This window comes from Ylistrum balloti, unplaced genomic scaffold (assembly GCF_031769215.1).
Source record: "Ylistrum balloti isolate Yb309-2 unplaced genomic scaffold, AGI_CSIRO_Ybal_v1 Utg370794, whole genome shotgun sequence".
Classification (NCBI taxonomy): Eukaryota; Metazoa; Mollusca; class Bivalvia; order Pectinida; family Pectinidae; genus Ylistrum; species Ylistrum balloti.
Genome location: NW_026782463.1, coordinates 1,236,788 through 1,262,861, shown reverse-complemented (window position 1 = coordinate 1,262,861; position 26,074 = coordinate 1,236,788). Strand labels below are relative to the sequence as shown.

Genomic DNA, 26,074 nt, shown 5'->3' with positions numbered 1-26,074 from the left:
GTGTCCGCCTCTCTAATAGCTGCTGTACATGTATCAGTGAAACATCAGTATCTACAAATAAGACTTCAAATTCGCTCATCTGAAATGACAGACATGTGTATCGGAAACTTGTCTGAATTTCCGTTTCTATTGACATCACTGAGACGTTTGAGTTAGTCTTACAGTGGCCCAGAAGTGAAAATTTTTTACACGAACTCATCACTTCGAGCGGGAAAACCCGATTAAAGTATCAAAATAAAATCATGCGGAACGAAACCTGTGACTTTCAAATGCTATCATTAATTTTGGTCTGGGTATAAATCTTTAAACTAGAAACAACAAGTACATGTCGACACATTAACGAAATACTGATACAAAACGATGAAACAATAGCGAAAATACCAACAAAGGAAAGCTTCACACGGTCCATTCTTGAAAGATCACAGGTAGAAAGAACTTGTTCCGGATAGCTAAATCTCTGCATGCATTGATGGGACACATGATTGAAATCTAGATGCATCGAAGTAAAGGTTTGCAGAACCGCAAACGAATGTCGTGAAAACTTAAATATCGCCATGAGATGCGCAAACATTTTACAAAATGGCCTCCCAGGTTGCCGTATCAGTTTTGACAAGGTCGAAAACTAACATTTTGTTGGCTACCTTTCCTCAATATACCCACCATTTTTTTTTTTTTTTAGCTCAATGGCACCAGTGGAACTGGAGAAGAAGTTCAAAACATTTTTTTCAAGATGTCCGTCATTGCGACCAACTTCGATTTCAGACAAACCAGAAAAATAACAACACTTGATCAGGACCACCTCGAGATTATTTCATGCAATGTTGTGCCAAATCCAACAAATGGAACTTGAGAAGAAATTTGTAATGTCAAAAGTTTTGGCATGGCGCACGGCGGACGACGACGGACGAAGCACGATGACTGTAGGTTACCATGACCCTTCGGCTCAGATGACATAAAAAGTTGTATAGCTTTAAGTATATTGTACAAATAATGCAAATGTAAATTGTGTACATACATCTTATGGACCTAGTTATTTACCACCCTCTTTAAAACTTTAGTGAGACGCCATTTGGAGTACGCTACAGCAATTTGGTCACCGGCCTTCATTAAGGACAAAACCCTATTGGAAGCGTGTCCCAACCCTGAGAAACCTGTCCTATGAGGACGTTAGGTCTCTCAATGCTGGAGTATAGGAGGAAACGTGCTGACCTGATTCAACTGTTTAAAATGATTAATAAAATTGATCAAATAGATTCAGGAAGTATGTTTGTACGACCAGGATAAACAGCCACGAGAGGGAACAGGAAAAAACTGTACAAAAGACCGTTTTGGCGCAATACCTGCAAAAATACATTCTCCAACCACGTAATTAATTCGTGGAACAATTTGCCGGATAGTGTTATTACAGCAAACTCTGTGAATAGCTTCAAAACCAGGCTGAACACCCACTGGAAGGACCATCCCGATAAGTTCACTGCCTAGGGTAACTGTCAAGCTGTTTGGGGATTGCCCCGCCACTTGACTGTTACTGCCAAGTACTAAGGTAACACTGTATATAAGACCGTTTGAATGAAGCCTGACTTTTTGTACTTGAAACAAGATGAACAGAGGCCAAGTGAGTATATTAGGAATACAAATATAAGACCCAAATCATTATCATATTACCATATTAACTTCCCTGTTTTTACCTTTTAATCCTTTTAAACTTGTGATAGAATATATAGTGTCAAGGTGTCTGGAGATTGTTCCGCCACATGTCATTTAATACCAACTACGTGTTAGTTAATGTTAATCAAGACCTAAAATTCATTTTCCTAAATTATGACTTAATATTTTTATAATTTGTGCAAATTATTCTTCAATTGTAATAACAGTGTGTGCACAACCGGGACTCATAGCTGGTGTAAGGGGGAATTAAGTTCCCCATCAAGTACATCACAACAAGAAGATTGAAGATGTCTCTCTACATGCGAAGCTTTCAATTGAGGCGACATACCTGCGAAATACATTAACTGCTGTCCCACGCTAAGCTTCCAACCAAGATTGAATCAAATGAAATTTCACTCGAGATTTGAATTTTCCTATATAACATCTTCCAATCGGAACAAGTAGAACATCTTTTAAATTTCAGTCAATTTGACCCACATTTGGCCCCGCCCATTAGCCCCTGGGAGTCTGTCAAGGTCAGTTTGTAAATTTCATCAAACCGACAGCTTATACTAATAGAAAATAAATCCTAACAAATTTTGAACTATTTCTGAAAGAAAATAAACAAATTATGCTCTAAATGTAATTTTCCTATACCCCATCCCCTGGGGGAAATAAGACCTTGGAGTCATTAAATTTACAATTTTATAAAGCATCACAAGACACTTCCAACCATATAGAGTATTTGGTTTTACATCATCTGGGTACTAAAAGTGTTTTTAAAATTTCAGTCAATTTGACCCATTTTTAGCCCGGCTCAACAGCCTCTGCAGGTCAGTCAAGGTCAGTTTGTGCATCTCATTGAACTATCATAAAAAAATAATAATTCTATCCAGGTTTGAACTATTACCAATACAAAATAATGTGCAAAAATGAGCTTTTTCTATATAACTATAGTAAACTTTACCCCCTCTCCAGTGGAAAATGCGAGACCTTGGGATTGTGAAATTTGCAATTTTATTAAGCATCTAAAAGCCTTTCCATCCATGAAGAGTGCTTGATTCAACAATACCTGGGATTTGAAAAGAAGAGATTTGAAATTTCAGTAAATTTGACCCTTTTTGGCCCCACCCCTCAGGACCCTGTGGGTTGGACACCATATGGTTTACAATTTTGGTGTGCCTTAAGCCATGGAAGATTTTTGTAAAATCTAATTGAAATTGGTTCAGGAGTTTTCCAGAAGTCAAGACCTTTATTTAAGGTCCATGGTCCTTAAGTAAGTAATTTGATAGAAAATAAAGACATCAATTATAAAAGCCTCTAACATAGGTAACAGTATACAATAGCATCAAATGAATGGTATTTACAATGCAGTTATAACTTTGTTTTTGAACTAATATCAAGTTACAGGATTATCATTGCCACTTCCAGTTTTCCAACCAGTCAGACACTGCAGATGAAAACTTGTGCCGTGTTTGCCTGGAAAACCCAATAAATTCAGTGTTTAGGAATTGTGGACACGGTAGCTGTATAAATTGTGCAAATCGGCTCCAACCCAGGATATGTCCGATATGTCAACAGCCAATTGTGAAACTTTCACAACATAACAATGTCACTGTAATACTCCAGTAATATTCATCAACAAAACAAGTAAGTAAAGGTTAACCAAACTCACCAGTTTGGCTGAATTTTATTATTTAAACATACTGACAAAATCTGTAGAAAATTTAAACTAAGTGTGCATTGTCCTTCATTTCAATGGACACATTAAATGCAATCACGAGGCCACAGAGTAAGTTGATTTGTGCAGATAGCTGCAATCTGTAAACACATTAAAACCTATCAACAAAATGACTACCTGTTACTTTAATGTCATGATAAGATTTAATCTTAATATCACATGAACATTCAGATTTTACCTTAATACCAAATGAACATTCAGATTTTACCTTAACACCAAATGAACATTCAGATTTTACCTTAACACCAAATGAACATTCAGATTTTACCTTAACACCAAATGAACATTCAGATTTTACCTTAACACCAAATGAACATTCAGATTTTACCTTAACACCAAATGAACATTCAGATTTTACCTTAACACCAAATGAACATTCAGATTTTACCTTAACACCAAATGAACATTCAGATTTTACCTTAATACCAAATGAACATTCAGATTTTACCTTATTACCAAATGAACATTCAGATTTTACCTTAATACCACATGAACAATCAGATTTTACCTTAATACCAAATGAACATTCAGATTTTACCTTAATACCAAATGAACATTCAGATTTTACCTTAATACCACATGAACATTCAGATTTTACCTCATTACCAAATGAACATTCAGATTTTACCTTAATACCAAATGAACATTCAGATTTTACCTTAATACCAAATGAACATTCAGACTTTACCTTAATATCAAATGAACATTCAGATTTTACCTTAATACCAAATGAACATTCAGATTTTACCTTGATACCAAATTGACATTCAGATTTTACCTAAATACCAAATGAACATTAAGATTTTACCTTAATACCACATGAACATTCAGATTTTACCTTGATACCAAATGAACATTCAGATTTTACCTTAATACCACATGAACATTCAGATTTTACCTTAATACCAAATGAACATTCAGATTTTACCTTAATACCACATGAACATTCAGATTTTACCTCATTACCAAATAAACATTCAGATTTTACATTAAAATCAAATGAACATTAGGTTTTATCTTGATACCAAATGAACAATAAGATTTCACCTTAATATCAAATGATCATTTTACCTTAATACCAAATATCTTGCTGTTAAAATAGTTATTTTGAATTTTTTGAAAAATCAAGATATCAACCTTGCCTGAAACTATAATTTGTGTAGTGTCTTAAACGTAAAAAAATTAAATAAGTCACGTCTAAGATGGCTTATGACTAGATTAAAATCAATAAATTATCTATACCTATAATTTCCTATATATATACATATAACACTGGTGTGACCTGTCTGTACATGAAATGCTTCCTTATATGTCCACGCACCTCCTCGCTCTGACCTGACAAAACTTTTGCTTCATTAACAACTTAACCAATTTATTTCAACTCAAGTAACCACAACTAACATGCACTCACATACGGCCGCACTGGTCGTCATCAAACACCTTAATTCACAAGATGGATATGATAAGAACATACATTATAGTAAACCACCTTTTTGAAACATCAACTGTATAACAATACATACATTAACCAAAGTTTACACTACCCATTATCTATTTCTACTATAAATCATAAAAAGACATACAAAACCATAGGTGTTCCTCACTCCCACAAAGGACGATGACGTTCATCACTTACCCATACAATTACACAAAGATACAGATATACATTTAAAATTGGTACAATATGTGACTCTATAAAATTTGTTTTATATTCTCCATACTGTGAAAATGTGGTGGTGTATCATATAAGCAAAAATTGAGAATCAATGTCTATAAAACACTAATGACAGATCTACAGCTCTATTAAGACAATGGATTTTCCCCCTTTATCACCAAGAGATCACTCAGGTAAATTGCACAAGAAATCCATGATCATATGCATAATTCAAAACATTTTCAACAGAGCCAAATGAATGCTTTGTATGTGAACCTCATCCTTTTCATACCTCTTCCTTCAGTTTGTTAAACATATTTTTAACATTACAATATCTCAAGTACATAACATTAAATGTCCTTTCATTTGCTAGTCAGAGATTTAAAACAGTTCAATGTTATGGTGTTCTAAAAGAGTTGTCTCAAAAATAACATCATACAGATTAAATTAAATGACAACAGTAAAAAAGAAAAAAAAGAGTTTGATCAAATACAAGTGATTTTCGTTCATAAAAATAATTTTAAACATGTAAAATATAATTTCTTGTTTACATTTTGCGAAAAATCAAAATAAATAGAAACAAATCATTGCCAATTAATGTAGTAACTTTTAATTTTAAGTTGCAAATTTTCAATCCGTACAAAATCACCAGCTGTTCATACCATTAATTTCTGTAATCGACGATAGATGAGGTTATCTCATTGATCAATCCTTTTAAGAATTCAGAATTTTACATTCAAATGAAATTTCTTTCCTGTCTTTGCCAAAAAATTGAATATAAGCAAATGAATCTTGTGTGTTCATTATCCTTAAATGAGCAAGTACAAGCACTTTTCTGTTCTCTGTCAAACCAACAATCATAATTGCCTTGTTGATTTTTTTTTTTTTCACACTACATATACAACAAATATTCAAGAGAAACAACTTACACAGAAATGTGATGTCACACCAACAATGGAAACTGTGTAACAACACTACATTGTATTAAAATCAAACAGAATATAGCAACCCTTGTTTTTATTCAACCTCCTATTTAAACCAAGAAATATTATCGTGATTGGTAATAGACAATTTTTATTTTATAACCAAAACAAGGAAATATGAAACTTACCAAAATTACTACATTTTGATGCTATCATAATTGACCTTTTTTCAACAAATATTTACATATATATTAATTTTAATAAACATATTTACATCTATATTGATTTTAATAAACATTTATTTACATCTATGTTTTAATGCTAACAGATTTTCAAAAGTTTTGGCCTCTTAAAAGAGTCCTAAAAGGCCTTGCTTTGACATAATCCATAATTAGTTTTGCATTGACAGGTGCAATCAAATCAAGTAAAAATCTACAAATGGAAATAAAGAAATGGCAGTTATCTGCAAAATCATATACGAAATCGTGATAAAATTTATTAAAACATTATAGATTATAGCAAGATCTAGTTTTTTCCCAAACAAAGAAATCTGATAATGTCACGACCCCAAAATGATTTTCACTGAACAACTCACATAGAACCATGGTTATCATTTAAGCAATCTTATTTCTCAAAATTCCTGTCATGAACTGATAAGACTGATTCAACACGTTTGTTAAGGAATAGTTTTTAGGAATAACTTACAAATATTATCTAACAGTTAAGGCTTCAGGGTGTCTTCTTTTTTCTTATCTTTTCCCCAAACAAAATTATAGCTCTGTTCCATTGAGTTGTGATGCTGCTCCTCCCGTGCGGCTTCACTGTCCCCTTCCTGTCAGACATACCACGAAGATTTGATGTAAGTAGACATACCACAAAGATTTGATGTTAGTAGACATACCACAAAAATTAGATGTTAGCAGACATACCACAAAGATTAGATTTTAGTAGACATACCACGTAGACATACCACAAAGATTTGATGTAAGTAGACATACCACAAAGATTTGATGTTAGCAGACATACCACAAAGATTTGATGTTAGTAGACATACCACAAAGATTTGATGTTAGTAGACATACCACAAAGATTTGATGTTAGTAGACATACCACAAAGATTTGATGTTAGTAGACATACCACAAAGATTTGATGTTAGCAGACATACCACAAAGATTTGATTTTGATTTTTTTCCGAAAAAGGCATGAAATTGAGCCATCATCAGCTGACTGAAATCTACCAGACAAATCAGTATTCTATTTATAGGTCCAACTAGTGGATGTATTCTAATGATCAAATCTTCTTCATAGGTCATAAAGCTTGACAATTAGAATGTAATCAATGGTGAAACCTACTGGTTGATGGTTTATCAAAATATATTGAAAAGATCATGATGTTACTTCAACACAAGCTATCTATTCTGAATGAGGTCATCGGTGACCTTCAACGATTGACCTTGACCATTATCTAAAACATAACGATGTTATACTCCAGAGGAAATATGATAATATGTTGAGATGTAAATGATGATGTTATGCTATGATGAGGACTAAATCCATTCGAAAGATCATGAGATATCACGTACACACCAAGCTATTATTCTTAACATAGTTAAGTGTGACCTGTAATCATTCAACGTGACCTATTACTACTAAAATAAATGAAATGTCGAAACTGATGTTGTGATGTTATGTTGTGAATATGAAGATTGTACAAAGACACACTAGTGAATAGCACCTGTTAATACATATTTCAAAAGATACAACAGACCTAACCAATGAATGAAACTGCATCGTACAGCTGTTTCATCCTTCTAGGACTTGTCAGTGATGCTATGGGCCTACATCTTAAACCTAGGAGGTGATTGAGGAAAATCCAAAGTGATAGAAAGAAAGGCCAAAATCTAGATAGGCAGGTGCTTTAGCCCCATAATTCAGTAAATTTTGTAAAATTTCATTCTTCTGATAATTTTAGAACAACCCACAAGTATATTTGTATACTCTGAACCATGCCACTATTTGAATGAATTAAAACATGGCTTGCAGGTTATAGGTTATGAACTAAATATGTTCATAGTATTATGAGATATCTCTGCAAGTATTGCACAAACTCAGACAAATGGACGAGGATTACTATATACCCCTACCACACACAGCCCTTAACTACTTCCATAAAGTGTGGTATCTTCATGAACCCTAACATAGAAAAAAAAAGCACTTGAAAAGAATTTGCAATACATACCAGAATAGAAACTATCATATTCTTAAAACTTTTGGACTCTTCATCTGACAGCACGTGTACGCTATCCTCATCACCTTGGTAACCAGCTGTTATTATTTTTACCTGGATCTTCCCACCTGTGGAAAATTACTTTAAACTTCAGCACAAATACACAACAAGTGATAATGTGCCACAAATGTGATGGATAGCTTAAGAAGCATTGAAATGGAGGCCAGAACACACAATCAATGTAAAAAAAAAACGGTTCAAGAGCTTGTATCACCTATACATGTATATCTGATGCGGTTTCCTGTATCTCAAACATACAGCAGTATAAATTGCATTGTAAATAATTTCCATAACCTTCTTTGTCCATACCCTGACTGATAACCAGACAAAGTTTTTATAGTCAGATGTTTAGAGTTGTCTGTAAATAGTATCTCACATTACCTCCCAGATCCAGACCTGCCTCCTCCAGCCCCTCTTTCACTTCCTTCTCTAGCTTCTCTGTTTCAGTAGTTTGTTTTGCTTGTAGTCCTCCATAATCTAACTTGGTTACTTTTGTCACCCTAACTTTTACTCTTTCATCTTCCGATTTTACTGGTCCTACAATTACCGGTACAATAAACAATTATTTACAATTTCAAAACACATCTTTCTCATGAGGATTAAGAATTTTCAAAACTTCTGGTTGCATTACTTTATCCATATTAAGAAACATCTGTCCTGCAATCTAATTGTAAATTATCAATATAACACCAAATACCTGACACTAAAGTATCTGTACATAATCATACTATTACTTTGATGAATATTTTAAATTGATGTAGTTGGAAAATTATGCATACCATATATGGGAATATCTGTATTACCTTTTATTTCATTTTTTAAATCTTCTGACGATAAACTTTCCTCTTCATTATCATTCTGATCCTCAGTCTCATCAACCCCTTCTCCAGACTGGGGAGATTTTTCTTTAAGCATACTTATTTCTTTGTCAACTTTTCTTATATCTACAATACCAAAGTTAAATTTTTCAAGCAGACAGTATGGAACCAGAGCCACAATGAAGTATAACTTTAAAACAAGACATAAAGACAGCCAAGGCATTTGATAACTACACAGGTGTAAGACAAATAAGGATTTGTACAATGACAACTGAACGTTTGCTTGTTGGGTTTATTGTGCCAGGGTCATTTTGAGGCAGTGTTTTTCTAGCAGCTCAGGGCTACCTCAATGACCAACATATGGGAGGACCATCACATGTCATCAATAGTTACAGAGGTAAAATAACGTAACAGACCAGTCAATTTCTCAGCTTCCAGAAAAAAACACAAACCACCATGGGTGCTAATGCTCTTCCCCAGTAGAAAAATAAAGACACTGTACACATACAACAAAGACACTGTGTACATGTACACCAAAGACACTGTGTACATACAACAAAGACACTGTGTACATGTACATCAATGACACTGTGTACATACACCAAAGACACTGTGTACATGTACACCAAAGACACTGTGTACATGTACACCAAAGACACTGTGTACATGTACATCAAAGACACTGTGTACATGTACATCAAAGACACCGTGTACATACACCAAAGACACCGTGTACATACAACAAAGACACTGTGCACATACAACAAAGACACTGTGTACATACAACAAAGACACTGTGTACATACAACAAAGACACTGTGTACATACACCAAAGACACTGTGTACATACAACAAAGACACTGTGTACATACAACAAAGACACTGTACATGTACACCAAAGACACTGTGTACATACAACAAAGACACTGTGTACATGTACACCAAAGACACTGTGTACATGTACACCAAAGACACTGTGTACATACAACAAAGACACTGTGTACTTGTACACCAAAGACACTGTGTACATACAACAAAGACACTGTGTACATACAACAAAGACACTGTGTACATGTACACCAAAGACACTGTGTACATACAATAAAGACACTGTGTACATACAACAAAGACACTGTGTATATGTACACCAAAGACACTGTGTACATGTACACCAAAGACACTGTGTACAAATACACCAAAGACACTGTGTACATACAACAAAGACACTGTGTACATGTACCAAAGACACTGTGTACATGTACATCAAAGACACTGTGTACATGTACACAAAGACACTGTGTACATGTGTACATACAAAAAGACACTGTGTACATACAACAAAGACACTGTGTATATGTACACCAAAGACACTGTGTACATGTACACCAAAGACACTGTGTACAAATACACCAAAGACACTGTGTACATACAACAAAGACACTGTGTACATACAACAAAGACACTGTGTATATGTACACCAAAGACACTGTGTACATGTACACCAAAGACACTGTGTACATGTACACCAAAGACACTGTGTACATACACCAAAGACACTGTGTATATGTACACCAAAGACACCGTGTACATACAACAAAGACACCGTGTACATACAACAAAGACACTGTGTACATGTACACCAAAGACACTGTGTACATACAACAAAGACACTGTGTACATACAACAAAGACACTGTGTACATGCACACCAAAGACACTGTGTACATGTACACCAAAGACACTGTGTACATACAACATAGACACCGTGTACATGTACACCAAAGACACTGTGTACATACAACAAAGACACTGTGTACATACAACAAAGACACTGTGTACATACAACAAAGACACTGTGTATATGTACACCAAAGACACTGTGTACATACAACAAAGACACTGTGTACATACAACAAAGACACCGTGTACATACAACAAAGACACTGTGTACATACAACAAAGACACTGTGTACATGTACACCAAAGACACTGTGTACATACAACAAAGACACTGTGTACATACAACAAAGACACTGTGTATATGTACACCAAAGACACTGTGTACATACACCAAAGACACTGTGTACATGTACACCAAAGACACTGTGTACATGTACACCAAAGACACTGTGTAAATACAACAAAGACACCGTGTACATGTACACCAAAGACACTGTGTACATACAACAAAGACACTGTGTACATACAACAAAGACACCGTGTACATGTACACCAAAGACACTGTGTACATACAACAAAGACACTGTGTACATACAACAAAGACACCGTGTACATACAACAAAGACACTGTGTACATGTACACCAAAGACACTGTGTACATACAACAAAGACACTGTGTACATACAACAAAGACACTGTGTATATGTACACCAAAGACACTGTGTACATACACCAAAGACACCGTGTACATACAACAAAGACACTGTGTACATACAACAAAGACACTGTGTACATACAACAAAGACACTGTGTATATGTACAACAAAGACACTGTGTACATACAACAAAGACACTGTGTATATGTACACCAAAGACACCGTGTACATGTACACCAAAGACACCGTGTACATACAACAAAGACACCGTGTACATACAACAAAGACAATGTGTACATACAACAAAGACACCGTGTACATACAACAAAGACACTGTGTACATACAACAAAGACACTGTGTACATGTACACCAAAGACACTGTGTACATACACCAAAGACACTGTGTACATATACACCAAAGACACTGTGTACAAACAACAAAGACACCGTGTACTTACAACAAAGACACTCTGTACATACAATGTGTATAAATTGACAAATCACTCGAAAATGATGAGGAGCCGTGTAAATGAAAACTGTATCAGTAAAGAATGTGTATGTGTATGCAAACTGACAAATACAAAATATGACGATATATATATATAAAGGAAATGTTGATTTTCACAATCTCAACAAAATACAAAAGATAAATAATAAAAACGTACTGACAGATACAGAGATATGCGTTAAGAGACTCCTGTACAGTCAACAACCTGGGGGTGATAAACCAAGAAAGAAACATTTCTTTAATGTTTTCGTTCTCTGAGGTTATGTCAAATTATAAACTGAAATTTAGAACATGCTACATCTGTTCAGTACATCACTCACCTTTTTCTGTTTTATCTAACTTATCCAGTAGTTTATTTAAAACTTTTGACATGTGTGAAAATGTTTCTGATCTATCAATGTCTGTGTTGAGCTCATCATCTGTCATCCCTAGCTCTTCTCCTGCCTGCAAATAGTCAAAAATCACTAGCTAAATCTCATTAACTGGATGTTTCAGAGCAACACCAACTCCCCTGTCAGCCAATCAGGTCACAGCTGACTCATTAAATATGCAATGAATTCATTGTTAATTAAACATGGGGAAGGGAATAAGGTATGAAGTGTACCAGCCAAGTTTCATCAAAATCTGGCCTGTCCTTCAAAAGATATCATGTGGAAAGCAGCATCTAGACGGACGGAAAAACAAAACTCATTTGAATATCACCTGCCTACTTTAATTTGTTGGGTGAGGGACAGTAAAATTTAACTGTGTACAACAAGTGAACACAAATTCTCAACTGTCAGTATTCCATATTCATAAAAGTGAAAGATCATTTTATATAATGTTGTAGTTTTAACCGTGCAAAATCAAAATCCTGCCTCAATTTGACTCCAAATTTATTCGTGTAAAATACGACAGAAGATCTTACCTCATTTATGATACTATCAAATTCTCGCATCATGCTTTCTTGGATTTTCTTCTTCATTGAAAGAAATCTGTCTTTATTTTTCCTAAAAACTTCTCTATACTGTGATAACTTTAATGCATCCATTTCTTCTAAATCTGGAATTTAAATAACATTCATCACTCTTACTGTTTGATGCTTTTACACTGCATTTCAAATATGTGTACATTGATGATATACAGAATTACCAGGAAAACTTGGGGTGCTTTTGTGTATAAGATACACCTGTCTTGGTTTGACAATAATAAAGACTAGCACTTTGTGCCACATATGCATAGATCTATGCATTAAAATACATTCATCCCAACAGAAGAAGTAAAATTTTTGTCTTCATATTTAACAACAGGATTGTCAGACACACTGCCTATACAAAATTGAGTGCTCTTCATCTAAGAATTTTGTGGACCAAAATTTGGACAAAAATCCTCTCATTCCTAGTGAAGAAGAAAGAACCCAAATATTTGCTATGCGTCCCTTTTTGGGCCTGCCCCTCAGCCCCTCCATTTGTACAAATCTGAATTGCCATCTACCCTGAAAGCTTAATTCCAACCAAAAAACTACCTCAGGATTCCTCCATACCTGAAACTACAACATTGATTTCCATCGTAGCTTGATCCTAAAGAATGGATTTTATGACATCTGAGCCCCAAAATATTGGATTCCCTCATTGTGTTATAGACACGGGATAATCACCATATATCTAGACATGAAACACTGGATACCACCTTACCTCAACCTCTAACTATTGACACCAGAACATCTAATAAAGTCACTTCGGTGGCATGGATGCATCCAGTTTTAAAGCATCAAGTCTTAATCTCAGTATTATCCTAACCTTAAATTAAGTCATTCCTCATACATATATTTACCTTTGTTAAATTCTTTAATCATGTCCAGCTCTGTTTCATCAAAATCTTGATCAAATTCCTCTGCTGCAGTATTCAGTTTCTTTAACTTTAACCTGAGAAGGTAATGAAGAGTATCAACTTGTGCATATTTTGAACATCTCCCAAGATTTTTGTTGTGAAAGGTTATCATATTCGATTGTTTTTATCTGGAGACTCATCCCCAAAGTCTGCCAGTCTATGTTCATGCAGTTTTGAAAAGAAAGATTAAACTTACATTTCACTTTGAAGAGAATCTTCCTCAAAGTTCATATCAGCATTAGTATCCATATCTCCCGCACCGCCTTCCTCAGTGTTAGAGCTCAGATAAGCATCTGCATCTTCCTGAGCTTTTTTCACTGCTTCTTTAAGTTCATCCATGCTGTGTACTACCTTCACACGCTGAGGTTCCATCTTCAGACTTGTGCCACCCTCTGTAAGACATGACAGTATAAATTAGTTTATTATAAGCTCTGACATCCAAATCTGTTAAATACACGTGATAACAATCAAGAATAAGAAACAAAGTATTCATTAAGTGGTAAGAAAATAGCTTATACGAGATTTTTTTCTTTACAGAATTTTTATCTGTACCACAGCAACAGCCTCTGACCAGTCATGGTTACAAACATCAAATAGAACAAAGGAAAGATAAATATAGTTAAAGATTCTGAAGTTGGTTGAAACAGTTACCTCCCTGCATGTACTTCTTCAGATCTTCATTGAGTGAACTTTTAAGAAGTTTTTCCAGCTTTTTATTTTCACCAATAGATGATTCCATCAATCCCTCCAGTTCCTCGTCCATCTCCTTCTCTAGCGCTGCCTGTGTGTCTGAAGGGCCAGCAGCCTCAATACCTGTGTGTACATCCAGTGGATCTGTTACAGCTGACATATGTCTTTGCGAGTTTTTATTTTTCCAAGAGATATCAGTTGATTTCAACATTTTTTGTATAGAAGATTTATCTGTGAAATGAGAAAAACTTGTCTGAGTAATAAAACACGAAAATAACATTTGATATGAATCTGTCAGAATATACAACTTTTTTTTGTGTCAGTACTTAAGAATGTGCCAGTTCAGAATGTGAATGTCAGCACACCATTCCTAAAATAAATAAGGACAAAGTCATCAAGATTCTCCATCCATGTTCATTTGTAAAATAAATACATTTAAAGTGAGCAACACGGAAAACTTGAAAAAATATATGCACAGAATTTCCTGAAAATAAAACTTGAACAAGGGGTTAGGGTGACAAATCTACCAAGCATGTCTCATCATAATTCATTTGTTCCTTCAAAAGATAATGTGTAGAAGGCATTCAGTTAGAATGCTGAAAGATATCAGCCAATCAGGTCACAGCAGTCTCATAGAATATGCGAAATCAGCCAATCAGGTCACAGCAGTCTCATAGAATATGCGGGGAATTCACTGTTAACCGATTATGGCAAGGTTATGGAAAACAGCATCAGAGAGTGATTAAAGATATCAGCCAATCAGGTCACAGCAGCCTCATTAAATATGCACCAAATTTGCCTTTAATTTAACTTGGGCAAGGAATTAAGGTAACAAGTGTACCAACCAAGTTTTATCCACAGAGAATACCTTCAAAGGATATCATGTGGAAAGCAGCATCCGGACAGAACCCATTTGAATATCCCCCACCCAACAAATAAACCATTTTACTAAGTGCCATTTTTCAGAGTCCAGTTTATTACATATTGGCAACTACCCTGTTTGTACTGAATCTAATTCTTAATTTCTATAAAAAGCTGCTATTATCTTGTGTGTCTTTTGTACAATCTTCAAGATTGCAGATGGAAGAAAATCTGCATACCCTCTTCCCAGCCAAAGTCAATGTACCTGATTGTTCTTTTAATTTTGCTTGTTGTTCCTGTTGAAGTTTTTGCCTTCTAAGTTTTGCTTGTTTTTCCTGTTCTTGTTTTTCTTTTAGTTTTCTTTCATTCTCTTCTTTGAGCCTTTGTTGTTCTGAAACAAAAAGGAATTAGCTATTTATAGGTACAAAGGTATATATAGTTCAATCCTCCAATGAAAACTGAGAAAAAAAAATATGATATCCATGATATAGTTACCAAGTTGGTGCTGTTTGTACTCTATGAACTGTGTTTCAGACAAAACTGGTTGACATGTGATAGGGACAGGTGTATTTTTAGTGGGAGGTTTGAGGTAAGGGTGATGGCAGATCTTTGTTGTGTGGACAGTAAGTATGTATCCACATGTCTCCGGTTCATCAATCCGGGCGATGGAATCTCCTGCACCTTCCTCACATACAAACTGGAACATCAAAGAAAAATTCATTCTAATCATATAACAATCTGATGTATACATTTTAACATTGTTGGAAAAATGAGTACATTAAAATTCTCTAAAAATAATTTTCCAATACATGTATTAGTAACTCTCCATATTTGTCAATTATAACATGTTTATGTATGTATGTATAATATTCATGTTAACCTATGGGCTGTAAGGCCCCCGGAATAAACTAGAACTGAACATTTAAAAACTATCAACTTGTTTCCAATTCCTGTTCCTTCGATGATATACTTGCTTTGTTGCGTTTATATTTCTGTTTCGAATGAAATAAAGTTTACATTAAAAAACATTGAAAAAGTGACTAGTGCTGAAAATACAATTCATAAAAATTGCACTGAAGCAATATAATGAAAACTTGATCTAATAATGATTCCTTCTTCACAGGAAGATATAGTGTAAAGCAATTATCTCACCTCACAGTTCTACAGAGTGATTAAAGTAACCGCAAAATTCATTCTAAAAACCTATCTGTCGATCGGTACAATTATAAAGTATTCACATCATTCACAGCTACATGGAATGAGTACCAGTAATGCCATTCAACTAACAGACTTGTTATTTCAGAAATCTGTTTCCAAGCATGAATCTCCTAAATGTAAGAATTCTAAGTAAAGTTTGCATAAAAGGCTAAGAAATTTTTATAGTAAACAAGAATATCAGTAAAACTAATGAATGCTCCCTAAAATCTTTATCTAACAAATTTAACAAAGGGCAATAACTCCATAATCAAGATGACGCAAAAAGTGAATTTAAAACACTTAGTATGAGGAATGTATACACAAAGCTTCATAACCTTAGTTTTAATGAAAACAAAGATTCTGCACAGGAAATTTCAACAAAGGCCAATAACTCTGCACTTGAGAGGTTGCAGGCCCCAACTTGATACACTGTACATCTCCTTCGTATGATCAATGTATAAACTCTGTTTCATTATCCTTGTTTAACTGTGGCCAAAGTTATGCTCCAGACATGAAAGGACTGATGGATAGATGGACAAAGTGGTAACTAAATGCTTAAACAACAATTTTCGGTAGAGCATATATCAGACAATAATAAGGTAGCCTCTACTTCAGTATCTATATTATAACTGGTCATAAAACAAAAAAACAGAAAGTATAAATTAACAAGAAAACTGGCCTCACATCTGCTTTGCTTGCGGAAAACCACTTCGTCTCCATTATATTTACTTATGGACCTATTTTTTGGTTGTTTAGATAACCCTGGACGACCAGCAAGAACAGAAAGAGGTCCCAATGTTCGTGTTTAAACAAGGATCCTCTGTTACACAGATGTACTGTTACAATATCTTGTACAACTCATTGCCCTAGATGACTTGGACAAACTTACCCTAACCTCTGTCTTCCGGGGTCGACCAGTCAGATCACAACGTGAGCCATTAATGTATTGCTGACTGTGGTATCTGTTTAATCTATTATAGTTCTTCACTCTCTTGTCCTGAAAATAGACCACCAGTATAATGAACCTCTGACACCACAGGTGTAAGTTTACAATAACCTGTACTACAAACAGTCAACAAATACTATTTAACATATTGTACAACTAACACCACAGATGTACTGTTACAATATATTGTACAACTAACACCACAGATGTACTGTTACAATATATTGTACAACTAACACCACAGATGTACTGTTACAATATATATATATGCAGGATTGATCCACATCATTCATGTATATAGAGGAAACCTATCCAGACAGTGACCCTGTATTTATTTAATCTGAACATATCTGCTTTGCAGATCCTAATTTCAAGTTATTTTTCAAATGTAACATGACAATAAAATCAAAGTAACGTTGAAATACAATAGTATCAATGTGCAATCTGCATCTTGAAAAAATAACTGATCATTTCATAACATTACCATAGGAATATAGACAGATAGCTATAGTAGCAGAAGTGCATTAACACTTAGTTTACACTTGCAGAAAGAAACACACCTGGTCTGTGTTGTTGTTCCAATCAAATTCGGATTCATAGTATCCAAGGAATGTAACATCACCAACAATCTTTCCATCTGGAAACACAGTCGATTATAATGGTCATTCTCGTATATATGTTAACTCTTATACAATACAGATTACTAATCTGTCTTGCCTCCTTTTTCACTAAAAGACATTAATTAAATAATTCATCTACAATACATCCATAGCGTACAGCTTAACATGACTGGTATATCGGAAGACTTTGTTTTTGTGATTGCAAACAGGCATGAAAATAAAATGGAGAAATTCAACGAAAGTGTATACCATGTACCAATCCAAATAGCAGCAAATAATAAAAGTAAGAACCCGTTAAAATTTCTTGAAACTTTCATGGAATTTGTACTTAATTACATTAAGAAATCAATATTGCTTCTGTCATGATTTAAACCATAATTTTCTCAATACTATATTATCTCCTTACGAACATGCCATCATGTAGAAAGTATTAATTTCTAATCTATATTTAAATCTATGTCCATTATTCGATAGGATAAGACATTGATACATTTAAGACAGCAACTGTCCCTATAGATCTATTGCAGACAGATATAAAATGCAGCTGCATGTATTTCTCGGGATTAAACATATATATGTATGTATACAGTATGATGTGCTACTATGCAAAATCATATATCTGATCCAAAATAAATGCATTGTAGTTCAGTTTTGCAAGATCTCTATTCTTTGCAACATTACTTTGAACACTGAATGTATATATTTTGATCATGAAGACAATGTGTTGTACATGCATCTATTTTCCAAAAACCTGAAAGACGTTACTACAGGTACAGTATGTAAGTTTAACACCTTAATCAGGTGCATTCTGTTATCAGGTATATATATCTGCATGCTTTCAAAATGTACCTTCAATATGAAATTGTCTAATATATTTCCCGTAGCAAAATTCATAACTCCACCAATCTTTATTCTGAAAAAGAAAACAAACACTTATTTACACACAGAAGTAAACAATGCATCCTTACAGTTTGTCATTTCTGTCTTGTTTTTAAGAGTCAACTAAATGCACTGTAAACTTTTGATACCAATGAAAATTTATATATCTAACTGTTTTAATAATGATCATGCATGAAAGAATCAGTTTCCCTAGTCCGTTTTCAGTTCAATCGAATTGCAGAGAGCTTCCATGTAAATGTTTATCAGGTATCTCTGTGTATGTCACATATATGTGTATATCTACTTTCAGTTTACATATACACAAGCAAATATATACAAATTTTGAAATAAATGTCAAGCGTTTCTAGTATACTTCCTGCAATATGAAAATGTAATACATATACCATACTTTCAAGGTTATAAGCTGCACTGGTACAAGCCGATGTTCCAGGATCATAGCACGAGACTGAGATACCCTGATCTTGCTCAGAGTTTGGCGTATCCCGTTGGAGCCTCAAATTACCCACAAAGCCTCTGCACTTTTAAACAATGTTTGGATAGTGCCGGGTAAACGTTGTAGGCCGCACTTACAAAGAATACAATACCTTTTACAGTGAAGATCTTATTTTACCTAAAACATCAGGAATATGATTACCAGGTAATTAAATAGAATATCATTGAAATTCTAACAATGACAATGTTTTTGTTGAAATGCACGGGTGTAGGTGCCATCTACACCTACATGTGGATGAATACACTGAAGCATAAAAAATTCTGTGAAAATGCACTTAAGGGTACTAGACAGATCGGCTGAGATAGAAAAATCTAGGAAGGGGTATTATGTGGGATATCCCTGTCTGAGGTGCAAGGAGAGATGATCTGTTTCAGTCACAAACACGTGCGGACAGGTACTTGTAAAAAAAACTCAGTACTGTCTCGTACTGGTGTACTGGTATGCTTCCTGTTTTTTTTTCATCCACATATAAGTCGTACACCAGACCCACAAGGGAAAATGTGCAGCTTATAATATGTAAAATATGGTACATATATACAGTCTGGTATGCATGTCTCCCTACTAACATGAAGGTTTAAAGAATGTATATCAATCATGGGGACATTTAAATTATGTGAACAAACTTTGAATAAACATGGTCCTCCTTCTAAAGGCTTTAACAGTTCAGGAATTCCGGTTTCCATGGCAACTTTTTCTTCTTCTTCTTTTTTCTTGTCTGCTTCCATTCTATCAGGAAAACTACATCTATACTGTTGTCCATATTTTGATGTGACTTGAATATTATTTCTGGAGCTGGCAGTGTCCTGAAAATGTACAGCAGTTCTTGTATGAGAGTGGTTTACCATTACAACAGATGTAACATTATGTTTTATTTCAGACCGAGTCTAAATGTATCACATGACTTTTCCTCATCAATGTTCATATGCTAGTGTTGATTAATGAGACTAATACGGTGTCATATCATATTTGTATCCCCCATCAGAAAAAGATCCGGATCGCTTTTCCCTCATCAGAAAAGGACCCGGGGATCGCTTTTCCCCCATAAGAGAAGGATCCCCCCTATAGTATTTTGATCCCCCTTGTGAATTTTATTTTAAACTTTATAGCTTTATAAATAAAATGAGATATGATAGGTAACTATGTCTGGGAATTGGTCACTGATACCAATTAACCAGCTAACATAACACCTATCATCATATTTTCACTATCACCTTAAATATATGCATATATGCATTGTTAATATAACTTCTCTTAAGGGGATCCTTTTCTGATGGGGGATCCAAATATGATATGACACCGGCACCGATATCTCCTGTATCCTTTCAATTTCAAGTTTGAAACTTGATACAAGTCTTTATTTATATTTTATCTATTAGAATACAACAACATTTCCAGTCAATAAAATATGAAAAATATCTATAACAGAGTGGGTCTGGCTCTTTAATAGTATGCCCATAAAGCCATACAAAAAGATTTGACGTTGATAATTGAGATTAATGAAATACGAAATCCTTCTGATTGAACAATCTAACAATGCAAACATATGTTAATTGACATCGCTAAAATGTTATCTCTCTAACATGACTTACTATCAATTAAACATATTGGAGCTACTTAATTAGTATATATAATCAGCAATACCTATATGAATAATCGGTAATTAACACACAAACCCTACACGATATGGATTGTGTTACATCATTATTAAAGCGATATTGTCCTGTGGATGAAATCGCATTGTCCTGACCGGCGCATACGTACAAAATCACCAGACGATTATATCGTAGCATTAGGTACACCGTACTCGGCCAAGTTTGTGAATAAGATAGCATTTGACGAATACATTACCCTTTGCGTCCAAACAATTGGTTCACTGATTATATCTAATCCATAATGTACACTTTTGAGTTCCTCGATGTCAAGGAATCCAGCAGCTGGATAGCAATGACGTATAAAATAAATAAACAAAAATGCAACTAGAGATACAGCTGTTTTGGTCGCCATCTTCTGTATTACGCATGCGCATTGGTAATGATACGTCTTTAAATATGATGCATGCTGGGAACTTGCTAGTTTCGTTTTGTAGGTGTGAAAAAATATCTAGACCTATGAAATTATAATGGCATACCAAAATATGTGAAATATTAAGAAACAGTAAGTTTGGTTCATAAAACAACTTACATTACAGTTGTCGGGCACTTTCATGATACAACTGAATTGTCTTGCATATTGAGATGACAATTTTGATTTTGCATTTTAATTATTTCAATAAAACTTACCAAATGGAGGGAAATTGATTTAGGGTTACTCACTATAAAATTTACACCCGGTAATCAAGAGGTTACAAGTGTCAGCGAAAAGCATGCAGGAGTTTCCAGGGAAAACGTCGGTTTTTTTCCCCATCAACATGTACAAACACCCTTCAAAAGCAATACCGACCTCGGCAGTAAATAGGCAGACCAGTACATTTCAAAAAAAAATTATGTTAGTCTCAGATTTATTCTTTTTACCTGTTACTTTCTTATAGAACAATTCGGGACAAGCAATTAGCTTTCTCTACAATCGATACTAGCATTATTAATTTGGGACGAAACGTCATTTCTGAATTTTCATTTTTGGGTAAACCGTCCGAAGTGGGTACGAAACAAATTTGGGGCGAAACGTCTGACGTCCGTAGATATATCAAGGGGGAGAACATACCGTAAATTTAAATGTACATGTTCTTGTGCATAACTATCTGGTATGCTACATTTTAAGTAAGTCTGATTCAACAATTATTTTAATGTGTTGTGCATGTTGTTGACATTATATATATCACAATGCAAGTAACCAATCATACTTGGTTTGATTACGCCGCGTGATTTTGACATAAGGAGCTCACCAAGTCAGACAATGACATCGTCACGCTTGGCTGGTTTTAGGGTAGATTGTCGAGAAGGGAGATCATTCTTGATGTAATACCTGACCAAATATTCCATATTTTCCATTTAGCTAAAGTGTGCTGTAGGGATGGGGGACATTGTGCGTTTCTGTTTTTGTTGAATATATCAGAGACGTATATAACACAATATATATGTCTCTGAGTATATCAACATGGCAACATAATCATAATTCAAACCCAACATCCATGAAACTAAGGCAAACTATATGAACGAAGGAAAGATTTAAACGGAGACTCATGAAAAAAGTACAAGGAGAGTAACCCCAGGTGTTCCGGTAGAGTAAGCGTCTTCTGCTTCATTGATGACACTCACAATATAAACATTGGTCAATTCAATTAAGTAATGTCATGTTCTCAAATGAAAACAAGGAATATAACGACGGAACCTACAGGCAAACTAACGAGCATCAGATACGTCCAGATTCATGTCGCACAGCGAAATAGAATATTTATCAATGAGATCACTATGGCGACTATAAAACTTCTCCATAATTTCCATCAACCTGCAAGTTTGTCAGCTGACTAATTCTTGCACGAAAATCATGATAATGTTTTGATAAGCTCTTCAATAAATTCAGCCTTGTATGAAAAAAAAAACAAGTCGGCCAACAAAGGTGCACAGTTGGTTCCCATAAGTATGCCAAAAGTCTGTTGGAAGATTTTAACCACCAAACTCGACAAAGATGTTGCCAACCAGAGACTCGATCGAATCGTTTTCATGATTTGTCCTCCGCATACTTTTTTATGGACGTAATTTTTACGAAATACGCTTCAGTATAGTTCATAACCATATATCTAAACCGCTGTTCACCTTTCTTGGAGAAGAATGCCCTTATAACAAGAGAAGAAAGGCGTTCCTTCGGTTTAGAATGGGGTATGGTGGTGTACATGGTACACCACAAAAGCTTGTAATATGCTGGTTGATTACATATTCCTCAGTACACTTACACTTTCCGCGTTCGGAAGCACATTGTTACCATGTGTATTATTAGAAGGTTTTTTCCCTGTATGTTTGTAGACTCGTGCAATTTGCATAAGAGGTCAGTATGCCGGGTCAATATTCTGGTGTCTACGTGATTTGTACTTTTGCTTATGACGTCTAATGTGATTCACAGATATTCATCTTGATAACAATATTGATAACGGGTCTTTGACTATTCCTGTTTTTTTTTATTGATGCGTGTAAGATGGAAATTCTTATCGCAAACTCTTAAATGTAGTTAGGCAGAAGTGATGTTTCATACCGGACAAATCATGGTAGGATTATTTTTACAGACCCCAAAACCCAAGTTATACATGTCTTCAACATTTGGAATGATCTGTTATCTGTTATTCTTGTTCCGATATTGTTTTCCTGTGTTATTTCAAAATTGATTTGAAGCGTCGTAACAGGTTTTTTTTTAGATACCATAGCAACTAATTCAATCATAGCCTTTTTATGTTTTGTTATGTCACTGCTAATACAGCTACACTTCGTGATCCAATCTTTATTACACTTAGTTTTAAGTGTTGTGATGGTAGGATTTTCAATGTTGACAACATAATTAGTGACCATAAAACAATTTAAATTCATCCTCCTCATTTAATTGCAAAATACTAAGTTTAAGATATACCTTGTTGAGTTGTTCAAATTTCGTGTTGGTAATTCTGCTATTGAAAACAAGTGCGGATATAAATCGGCCTTATTTTGTATAATCTAAAGCTTCTACTAGTGATCTTTGTCAGCCATTGTAAAAAAAACCAAAGAGTTTTGCTAGATTTAAGTGTAAGTGAAAATTATTGTCATGTGCATATCACTGATATCAATGAGAAAGAGTAGAGAAACCAACGACAGTTGGTATCCAATACCAATGACCTCACAGAAAATGTACGGTGACCATTAGTTGTCTGATTTTGTGTGATAACTAAGCAATCAAGTTTAATCAACCAGAACAATTCAAGCTTACCCATACAGAAAAGTTTAGTCAACTGTGTCAAATATCTTCTATTTTTTATTTATTTTGTTTCATATAGTTTTACAGCTGTATGGCGTCATATCAGTATAACACCGTGGTTTCAGCTGTGTATTTATCAGCCCGTGAACTGCCAACGGTGTAGGAATATATAAATCATGGAAATCAAGGCATAAACCTGGGAGTTACTGGGCATTATTGATACAAACTGGATAAAGAAAAATTCATAATAGAACATATGAATTTCTTGTATTATTCTTGTACGTTTCTTTCTACAAATTACATGTACATTTTGTCAGGGACATTTACTTGTGCATATACGGTATCTATTAGAGTTCACACTAACATTTTGACATGAGACCGATTTTTCCTTGTTGACGCAGTGTTAAGTGTACATACACAACACACCGGAAACAGCAATATTAGATTAAAAAAACAGACTAACACACCGCTTTAAAGAAATAAATCCCTACTTCCTTGTTGCTAGTAATCCACAAGACTTGCTCTTGAAATCACCACATTTACTACGCAAATTAATAGTCCTCCAGTGTAGTTCAAAAGAACTGCAATATAATTCACTATTTTTACGCAGTAAATCACTAGTTGTAAAATTACTCTATAAAGTAAATCCCTAATCTCTCTTTCTTCAATACGAATCACTACTTTTACAATGTATGTCACTACTTTTACAGTGTATATCACTACTTTTACAATGTATGTCACTACTTTTACAATGTATATCACTGCTTTTACAAGGTATGTCACTACTTTTACAAGGTATATCACTACTTTTACAATGTATGTCACTGCTTTTACAATGTATATCACTACTTTTACAATATTACTTGTGTCATATAAATCATTGCTTTTTCGGTATGAATCACTACTTTTAAAATATTAAACAGTACCCTTACAGCATAAATCACTACTTGAACAATATCAAACACTAAATGTACTATTTAAATCACTGTTTTTACAATATAAACCACTATGTTTGCTATATGAATGTAAATCATAAGTTTTCCTAATTTGAATCACAGAATTTTCAATATAAATATGAAGGATACGATCTTTAACATAGAGTATAAGTGTTACAGTATTGAAGGACTTTAAACATAACATTATTTGCTGAGACATTTATCACTTATACTTACATAATAAATCGTTATGCTTTATTTAGTTATTACTCTCACTGGATGTCATATCAAAAACACATTAGAATAGTATAATTGATGTTGCTACAATTAGATCGATATAAACGGCTATGTTAAAAGGCCGGTTATATGCTAATATGTATATAACGATAAAATATCTTACATAATCGATTATACTGTATTAAATGATATGATAAACAAATGTAAGGTATATTTTCTACATCCTATCAACCTGCTGTTGTTAAAAAAATTTAAGATGAAATGTATAACAAACAATTTCACACAACCTTTAAGAAAAATGTATTTTTAGATTAAATATAGGTCTGGCTTAACTTCATAAATATATTTTCTTGTGCTTTCCTGTAAACATAAACATATATGGTAATGTAAGACGGACGTGCACAAGTATGTCCTTTAGAAAGGGTTCAACAGGATGTAACGTAAATTGATTTATACATCATGTATGATACGGATTTGTTCTTCCTGTTAGACCCTTTCAATGTTAAAAATATGGCACTGAATTCAAATCATCTGAT

General features: G+C 34.3%; 1 protein-coding gene across 3 annotated transcripts; it reads right to left on the bottom strand.

Moving 5' to 3' along the window:
• Nucleotides 1-6,194: 6,194 nt before the first annotated feature.
• Nucleotides 6,195-21,495, bottom strand: LOC132558520 (protein OS-9-like). 3 transcript variants are annotated; one of them, XM_060223089.1, is made up of 17 exons: nt 21,340-21,495; nt 20,115-20,294; nt 18,948-19,011; nt 18,039-18,115; nt 17,422-17,529; nt 15,831-16,032; nt 15,601-15,726; nt 14,436-14,705; nt 13,981-14,176; nt 13,728-13,819; nt 12,823-12,956; nt 12,236-12,359; nt 9,057-9,197; nt 8,635-8,790; nt 8,206-8,321; nt 6,671-6,797; nt 6,195-6,397 (listed from the first exon to the last, which is right to left on the bottom strand). In XM_060223089.1, the coding sequence occupies exons 1-16, from the start codon at nt 21,493-21,495 to the stop codon at nt 6,687-6,689; spliced, it is 2,253 nt and encodes a 750-aa protein (XP_060079072.1). In that variant the 3' UTR covers nt 6,195-6,397; nt 6,671-6,686. The 3 variants fall into 3 exon arrangements, with proteins under 3 accessions (XP_060079072.1, XP_060079071.1, XP_060079073.1); XM_060223088.1 differs by having other exon boundaries at nt 6,195-6,797; XM_060223090.1 differs by having other exon boundaries at nt 6,195-6,797; nt 14,436-14,597; nt 21,340-21,419.
• Nucleotides 21,496-26,074: the final 4,579 nt, after the last annotated feature.

Coding starts and splice junctions, on each gene's coding strand:
- LOC132558520 (XM_060223088.1), bottom strand. CDS start 21,495: ATGGCGACCAAAACAGCTGTATCTCTAGTTGCATTTTTGTTTATTTAT. Junction 20,295..21,339: donor CAATTGTTTGGACGCAAAGG/GTAATGTATTCG, acceptor GTACATTTTCAG/GACACTGCCAGCTCCAGAAA. Junction 8,791..9,056: donor TTTAAAAAATGAAATAAAAG/GTAATACAGATA, acceptor CGGTAATTGTAG/GACCAGTAAAATCGGAAGAT.